This window comes from Morus notabilis, unplaced genomic scaffold (genome assembly GCF_000414095.1).
Source record: "Morus notabilis unplaced genomic scaffold, ASM41409v2 Scaffold2016, whole genome shotgun sequence".
In the NCBI taxonomy this organism is placed as follows: domain Eukaryota; kingdom Viridiplantae; phylum Streptophyta; class Magnoliopsida; order Rosales; family Moraceae; genus Morus; species Morus notabilis.
The window spans coordinates 45,346-53,722 of NW_010367286.1; the positions used below are offsets into that span (position 1 = coordinate 45,346).

General features: G+C 36.2%; 2 protein-coding genes across 4 annotated transcripts in view; both read right to left on the minus strand.

The window, feature by feature from the left end:
• Window positions 1-515: 515 nt before the first annotated feature.
• Window positions 516-4,021, minus strand: LOC21387060. Of its 3 annotated transcripts, none has more exons than XM_024174861.1 (6): window positions 3,898-4,021; window positions 3,682-3,813; window positions 2,493-2,563; window positions 2,203-2,378; window positions 1,257-1,365; window positions 516-928 (listed from the first exon to the last, which is right to left on the minus strand). In XM_024174861.1, the coding sequence occupies exons 1-6, from the start codon at window positions 3,986-3,988 to the stop codon at window positions 620-622; spliced, it is 888 nt and encodes a 295-aa protein (XP_024030629.1). In that variant the 5' UTR covers window positions 3,989-4,021; the 3' UTR covers window positions 516-619. The 3 variants fall into 3 exon arrangements, with proteins under 3 accessions (XP_024030629.1, XP_024030628.1, XP_010110481.1); XM_024174860.1 differs by having other exon boundaries at window positions 3,892-4,021; XM_010112179.2 differs by having other exon boundaries at window positions 3,682-4,021.
• Window positions 4,022-4,336: 315 nt separating this feature from the next.
• The window catches only part of LOC21387061 (putative UDP-glucuronate:xylan alpha-glucuronosyltransferase 3), a 4,371-nt gene continuing 330 nt past the window's right edge, over window positions 4,337-8,377 (minus strand). The window contains exons 3-5 of the mRNA XM_010112180.2: window positions 6,986-7,192; window positions 6,037-6,674; window positions 4,337-5,575 (exon numbers count right to left, since the gene is read on the minus strand). Coding sequence (XP_010110482.2) covers window positions 4,548-5,575; window positions 6,037-6,674; window positions 6,986-7,192 — 1,873 coding nt within the window. The 3' untranslated portion in view covers window positions 4,337-4,547. The remainder of the gene's footprint in view (window positions 5,576-6,036; window positions 6,675-6,985; window positions 7,193-8,377) is intronic.

Sequence of the window (8,377 nt, forward strand, 5' to 3'; positions counted from 1 at the left end):
TAAGAACAAGACATATAGACACATATTATTGGTAAATTGCCGAAACTTTGTATCAATTTTTAGGTAGGTTTCATAAAGTTACTTTAAAACTTAGTGGAACATATTACCCAATATCACCTTTAGCTCTAGGTGAACTTTTAAAAATTAGTATTTTATTTAATGAATTTAGGAAAGACTAAATTTTAAGAGTTTCTATCGCTTCTATGGAAAATAAATTTTAAAAATATTGGTCTAAATTACTAATGTTGTATGATTTCGGTACTATTTTTACTCAAGTGTGGATTTTCCTCTAAACCATCCAACGAGTCTTGATTTTCTTATAAAATACCAGTCAAGCAAAAGCTTTACAAGGAGATAAGATTTCCAAATGAAATCCTGGGAATCTTGTGATCCTTGCAAAGTAACTACTTACAATGAAAAATGTGTCATTACTTGTATGATACATTGATTTATAAGATTTCACATGTGCAATAACAAATGTACATTACAACTTACAATGTAAAAATTTTTCCTCATTTTAGGTATTAGTTTCTTTTATGTATAATAATCCGCCATATTTTTAATTTCTTCTACAGACATGGTTATAGAGGGAGGGGGAAAAACATATTCGAAATAAAGGTCAAATTTCAGAATACAACCGAACTAAGCGCAAGGAATCGAAGGGTGTGTCTAAACGCCATTCTCGTTGTTTTTTGCTGAGTGGCCTCCCTTTCCCAGCTTTCTCCCTGTTTATCCTCACATCTGCTAAACCCCAAGTGCAACTCCTCATCTCCAAGTCGAAAGAAACAAGCCTAAAAACACCATCACTTTCTGAAGATGAACCAGTTGCAGCTATCTCACTGACATATTTTACGTACATTGGCCGTTCTTTGAACCGGTCTAGGTCTTGTGGAACCCGAACAACCCTTTCGACGCCCGGAGATGAAACCTGCCAGGGAAACGTTCTGTTTATATTAGGTTGGTAAAATACATAAATAATGAGGTAGATAACAATATTCAAATTTCATCTATGGACTTGGTCAAAATAGATTGGTGCTAATCGTACTCAGCCAAGTGCAGAAACTATAGAAAGCAGCCACGTCTATCAACAATTAGGCTTAATTTATGGTTTCTGTGTAGTATTTTATTCTTAAAAAAATGTTTGTTGCTATTTGTAGTCTTAACTTACGGTTATTTCAAGTCAAAATGCAAAATAAATTAGAATGTAGATAGCAAGAGACGATGACAAAAAAACTAATAGGAAAAGGTGAAGTAACCTCCAAACATATATTTTCGGGTATGGATTTAGCAAGCTCTGCTTCGTCTAACCGTGCTCGGTATGCTGCAGAAAAAGCTTCTATATCTCCCATACTGGGGGAACCAGACCTGTGACATGTCATTGTTTATGGTTAAAAGAGGCATTCGTTTACATTGGCACCTCACCACTAATGATAGGAAACTTATTATTGACGGCAAAAATTCAACTATACACATTTTTCCCGACACCTAATCATGCAAAACCGTATCATAAAAAAATCATATGGCCAAAAGTATGATCACAGTTTACTGGATAATAAGTAGGATAGAATAGGCAGGCTCAGATTTTGACATAATATCATGACCATCTTCCTGGAAGCTCATATAATACAACAAAACTTTGGTACAATTTGTGCGATTATGTATCTGCGTGTATAGTAAGTGTCCAACAATAACCAGATGGTCAGAGTTCTTTATTGCAGAGACAGAGGAACTTTACCAGTACAAGGTTATTAAGGAACTAGATAACCAAACTACGTTGCTTAAAGCACATACGACATGGATAACATATTTAACGGTGGTAGGCAGATTTAGTCAACATAATATAAAGGATGATATTAGCATGAAGAGAAAGAGGGAAAACTTGTTCAACAGGTTTTGAAAAGGCATTCCTTCAAAATGCCTGCCATTTATTCAAGCTAATGCATTTCTCATTCAAAGCTTAGAAGGCAAAATTTTTAGAAGACAAACAAATACCAGTATTACAACTTGTACTGGGGTCAACTAAACTGTAGAGGGATAAATCAGATAATAAGGTGGTTACTACTTGGCGGTATCCGGAAAATGGAAATGCCCGATTGAGCACAATGAAAGACGTAACATATGCTTGTCTTGTCTATGGTGTTTACTTAAGATACAATCTTTAAAAATTATGACCTCAAAGAATAATCCCAAAATGATGCTTACTTCTTAGTAAGGTTCTCGATGCGCACTCGAATGGTGGAATTCGACAATGTCTTGAGGGCGTATATGTTCAAGTCACCGTCAAATGAAAGAGAAACTTCTTCCGCTATTTCCAATGCCTTTTTATCCCACCATGTCCCTGCAAGAGAAATTCCACCCCCTGCCCCTCCATCCCCAACCTCCCAAAGAGGAAGGCATCATATCAATGTTCAGATTATTTTCAAAACTTAGCACTTACTAACGTCTTATAACTTCATCAAAAATAAAAAAAATAAAAAAAATAAAAATCTTACGTAAGTTTCCGCATCATCTTCCTCATACTCATCTTCAACATAATAATCACCGTCATCGTCAACAAAATCTTCTGCACAATTTGAAATTTCATTCAGAAATGAAGCACTCCAACCTTTTGATCAAATGCTCAAACTTGTGGATTGAAAACACAACTTTGTTTTTTTTCTTTGAATTGGTGTGAGGCCTACGGCTCCCACTTTACTAACAAAAAATAAAACAAACCTTAGTGTACACACGCACACACTCACATACCCAACCACTTGAGCTAGCCTCAAGTGGCCACAAAGAAGAATCATTACCACTCACATATGCCCAAAATAATCAATAATCTCATTGATTTTAGCAGAACACTATACTTCAAGATGCTTAAATGGGCTCGATTCTATATAAAAGGAATTAAATGAAGAAAAACAAAAGGTTAAACACCTTGTTCTTTTCACAACTAAAGTTCTATTGCTACAGTATTTTCTCTCACAAAAATTTAAATTTAACTTTTTTACTACAGTGTTTCTCTCTCACATACACAACTTGTAAAACAAACATACTCTTAGGTCTCGTTTAGTTCGTTGATTCGAGTTTTTAATTTGAATTAAGATGTGACTTTGTGTGAGAGCTTTTTACTGTAGTAAAAAAGTTAGATGTGACTGTTTCTGAGAGCCTTTTACTGTAATAAAACTCAAATTCTAAACTCAAATCGGTGAAATGAACGAGCCTTTAGAACACTTAAAGCGCATTTTAAATTGCTTGTAGAGGATCTTAAGGTTATGTTTGGTAAGAGGGAATGAAAATAGGAAGGAAAGATAAATCACTTTCCCCTAATGTTTGGTATGAATTCTGTGCTCTAATCCCTACACTAGAATATATTAAAATTTGGGTTCTTCAACACTAAAATTCCTCGTCCAATCTATTCTCTTCAATTTTCACTCCTACCAAACAATCGCAGGTCCCGAAATCCTTGGCACTAATCAGCAATCTCTCCCACTCCTATCCCCACTTTCACTTTTCTCACCTACCAAACAAGCTCTAGACTATTACCAAACCAAATTTTGATTAGAAGATCTCCTTCCCAAAATTAGATTCCACATATGCTTATTAACAGAAACCAAATGGACAAAAAAAAAAAAAGGAAAATTGAGCAAAATGAAATCGAAACTTGAAGAAAGAAAGAAATGGGTTTTTAGATACTACCATCATCTTCCAGTTCGTCAAAGAGAAGGTCCTCTTCGTCGACGGCTGAAACTTCTTCAACGATGGTTGGGCTGATGATTGGTTGGTCGGACTCTGAGCGTCTCTTGCGGACATAAACCAAACGGGATTTCTCTGGAGCAATACGAATACAACCAAGTGGGTATCGCAAAAATGGGAATGAGAATTTGGTTGCTGAGACTGAGAATGTACTTGTACTTGTACTAGTAGTAGTGATGATTGGCGAGAATGAAGAAATCCACCAGTTGGCTCTTGAACTTGAACTACAACAAGCTGTGCTCAAATTCATTTCTTCTTTTGTTTTCGTTTTTGTTCCCTTTTTTTTTTTTCTCTCAAAAAACATGAAAAACAATATCAATTCTGAAGACATTTGATTTGGAAAAGGAAGGGATTAAACGTTATTAAACGATGTCGTTTTGTCATGGTCATTATTTTCTGTCTTTTAATAAAAGAAAATGCTAAAAATTCTATTTACTCTGTACATGGTGACAAACAGAGCTTTTTTATAATTAAAACAGCAAGAGGACAAATAGAAGTGCTCTTCAGTAAAAATAAATAGAGAATGAAAAAGAGATGTAATCTGTAGGAAAACAGGAATGTTAATAGCTGAGTTTTCAGTAATCAAACTTTCTGCTTCTAAGTTTACAGAGATTATACTTCATGGCATTAGGAATATTGTAGAAACTAGGCACCAAAGCATGTAAACTGTGCCAAGAGTGAGTGTAAAATGCATTAAATAAGAATAATAATTTATAAGAAGATACAATTCTTTATCATGTCTTAAGAATGCAAAAAAACTTTTTCCATCTAAATTAAGTGTACAAGTATGAAGGGGAAAAAAAATTAATTTATGAAGAAGAGAGTGATGCTGTGATTGCAGGCGGTGCCGGAGTGACTGTGGCATTGTCTGTCCAGTTCTTTTCGCCCCAGTGCCATAACATGCTCTCCCAGAAACAGAATTCCTCAAAACATATCTTCAAACGCTTATCCTTTATCTTAACTTTCCAGTGACCGTCTGTGTAATTTGCTTTCTCGGCCTGCCTCCGATCCCATTCCAATGCCGCCTTCTGCTTGGAGCGAAGCAAACAGTACTTGTGCAGGTTTTCTGGCATTGCATCATGCACTTTCCACCATCTCTTATGCGCAACATCACTCGCAAACTCTTGCAAAATGTCTACGTTCCAGTTGCAATCGTAGTCCCGGAAGCAAATCCATGGTTTATTACCCAGATAGTGTAGGACATAAAGGATTGGAGGATTAGCTCCAAAGAGGCGAGTTTTCATCTCTTTCTTCTCCGGTTCATCGCCTTCCCAAAAGTGTTTTAAGAAGTTCATGTGTTTCGGAATTCTATGCCACCATGTAAAGATTTCATTGAGGTACCCTTGGTCCCCACCATTGTAGGACACAATTTCATTGATGTGATCCATTAGCAGCTGAAAGGTACAATTAGACGGTTCAATGACCATCACACCTGAGTTGAACAGCGTAGCATTGTTTCCTGTGGCTGATATTTCTGGCATCTCGAACAGGAAATCGATATTCCTAAGTATAAGCAAGTCAGCATCAATAAAGATGATCTTGTCATATTCTGTGAGCTGCCAAAGACGGAATTTGCTGTAGTTCCACTCATTATATGCCTCTGGTTCTGCTTTTGGGTTCCTGATCCTTTTGATCGTGTGAATCTTCCACCCGGCAGCCTCCAACCCTCCTCGGTGATAGTCACTAATTGTTTCATCAACAAGAATCACGAGATCTCGTGTTGAACCAGCCATGCGAATACTTTGTGCTGCAACAATGGCCCCACAAACATATACATGGGCAGAGTGTAGGATTGTTGCATATGCTTCCCGGTGTGCTCTTTCAGAATGAAAGTTCTCTGCTTATGAAATATTTGGTTACTTCTCACTTGCAAGGCATGATTCATTCATTTCTTAAATAAGAAAAACAATTGGAAAGGTTAAACTGAAAATTAAAAAAAAAAATTATATAAAAGGATTCCCAAATGATTTTGATCAGCTCATTATCTTTATAGGTCATTTGAGTAATAGATAAGCGTCTTCATGTCATTCAGAGAGAAACCCAGAAAAGCATGTTCTATTCATTTTAATTATCTGTTCTTCACATTCTTGTGAAGGTCGTTGTATCTATATATGTATTCACTAATGTAAGCTAAACTTTTGAACACATCTTGGAAAAGGGAAGGCAAAAAAAGAAAAAGAAAAATTAAAATGAATCGAGTGATGGACTAGTAGAAATCAAGGCACTAAAAACTATACTGGAATATCAAAGGGAGAAGTCTATAAAAGCGGCGTAAAAAGTGCATGGTTTAAGTCTAACCTTTAGCCTTGAGAGGAACTGCAAGCTCACATGACCCAACTGGAAGTTGTACTTTTTCTCTCAATTTATTAAGATTTGGTTGATATAGCCAAATATCCCCTTCTCGTACAACAAGATCTTTACAAGTAAACAGATTTGGGGTCGGAAAGCACTCAGTCACCATAAGCACAAGCATTGGATGGTACCCTTTGGAAGATGCAGCAAGTCTTGCTGCTTCGAGCTGCAGGTGCAATCGGGCCGCATCTCTTGACCAGCTCCCCGACTTGTTGCAGGGGAGCTTGACAGCAATAAGATCAAGTCGTGGTTTTCCTGGATATTGGATCTTGGGTAGAGAAGGACAAGTAGGAACGTCAAATTCTTCCTCTTCGTCAATCCATTCAGGGTATAGCGATTCCCATGTTGTGTTGAAGGACACACGGTCCAAATGCAGAACAACATGCTCGGCATCAGGTATCAGCTCCTTCCATTGTTTGATCTCGCTGTTATTAAAGTTCAACAATCCAATCCCCTTGTATGTATCCTTGTCTGTCAGCTTATCTAAGGCGTCTGATATTTGGTCCCAATTGGTGTCTAATGGTGATAAATAACGTAAATCTACAACAGTGCCTTCTCCTATCGATCGCTCTTGAGAAGCAGGCCTGCGTGCAGTGGCCATCAAGATGTAACATCAAGGAAAATTTGGATGTTCTAAAGATTTTTAGTTGAAAACACTGGCTTTTGTGATTCAACAAGAAAATAAATATGCAATAGAGAGTCCACAGCACATAAATTTATTAAGAACCTGACATTTTGAAGGAAACTAAAATGCTCAAGTGAGTAGTTAATTAAAGCTTCAAACGGAAAATGGAAACGCTACTCCTGTAAGCTAGGCGACGACTGGACCAAATGAACAAAAAAAAGTAAAGACTGGCAACAAGAAATGAAAGGACAAGTAGCAAATACAACATACCAGGATAGAGAGTTCGATAGATGCTCTGTATGATAAATTGCTGGAGAAAGGAAGAGTGTCACAAAGGTGCCTAATGTTATGATGACGAGCACAAGCTTCAAGGTAGGCTTGTAGTTTAAATTCCGATCTTGAACAGGAATCCGGAGTGCCTTTTCAATATGGCCAAAAACTTTATTTCTGTGGGATCTTCGTTTGTTTGAGTCCTCACTGTAAAAAGTAATGACGACTACGTGAGGATTTTCGTTGCAGTAAAAGAAAATGCCAAGCGTAACCGGGGAATAGCGAAATTGAAGACAACCAACACCATCCCAGAACATCATAGACTAGTAGTACACAGCAAAACTCAGCAACTTTCTTTTACAATTCAAACATTCTCTTGTTCTCCGTTTTCAGATCTCACAGCGAGGGTTGAAGTCGAGGAATGTAATGTTAAGAGACAAATAAAGACATATAGAATAGGTTCTGCATCATGTTATAGCTATCACAGTGGCTATTGATTTTCCTTAATATAAACGTGAAGATCATCATTCAGCTGGTACACTACAGACAAGTAACCCAAGGAAAAAAAAAAAGAAAAAAAAGCGTCTAAAGTAAGTTCTAGATTCACAAGCTCCATCAACACCAAGTACAATTTGATGCATCCAGAGGAAAAAAAAAAAAAGAAAAGTAATTTGATGCATACATGAGATATAGATGAGAAGCACAAATACACAAACATACACCAATATTATACATGTACAAGAAACATGACAAACACAGAAGGGTGAAAAAATATCAGAATTCAGAAACTATGATTTATTATTATTATTATTTTCTTTTATCTCCAAGGATTCACAGATTGGCCCGAGTTGCATACAGATTAGTCATTAGGGAAGAAAAAAAAAATGCACTATAACGCAAATCAACAGTACTTAAAATGTCACAGTTTGAATCCATGAGCAAATGCAAAAGTACATGGACTTCAACAAAATACAAAAAGAGAAAAGGCAAAAAAAATAAAAAAAAATAAAAACCCTTTGGCAGCCAGATCAAATGATGGAAGAGATATTAAGAATAACTACCGATTATTACGCCCAATTAAAATAAGAAAAAAAATCAGAATCTGCCCAGAAAAAGAATTGCACTGAATCGTACTTATTCTTCAACAATTTTCTAAGAAATCAAGAACTATCCTAAGCGAACCATATCATGTAGAGCACAACATGCTATAAAAACAAAAAAGAAAAAGAAAAATTCAGAATAAGACTACATTCGTGAGAGTTACTTCAGATGTTAAAGTAATAACACTTTCAGAAAAAAAAAAAAAAAATGAAAATCAACATCCTCACAATCACCAACTAAAATTATACACTCAGAACATAAAAGCAAGAAAATGAAATGGATTTAAAATAA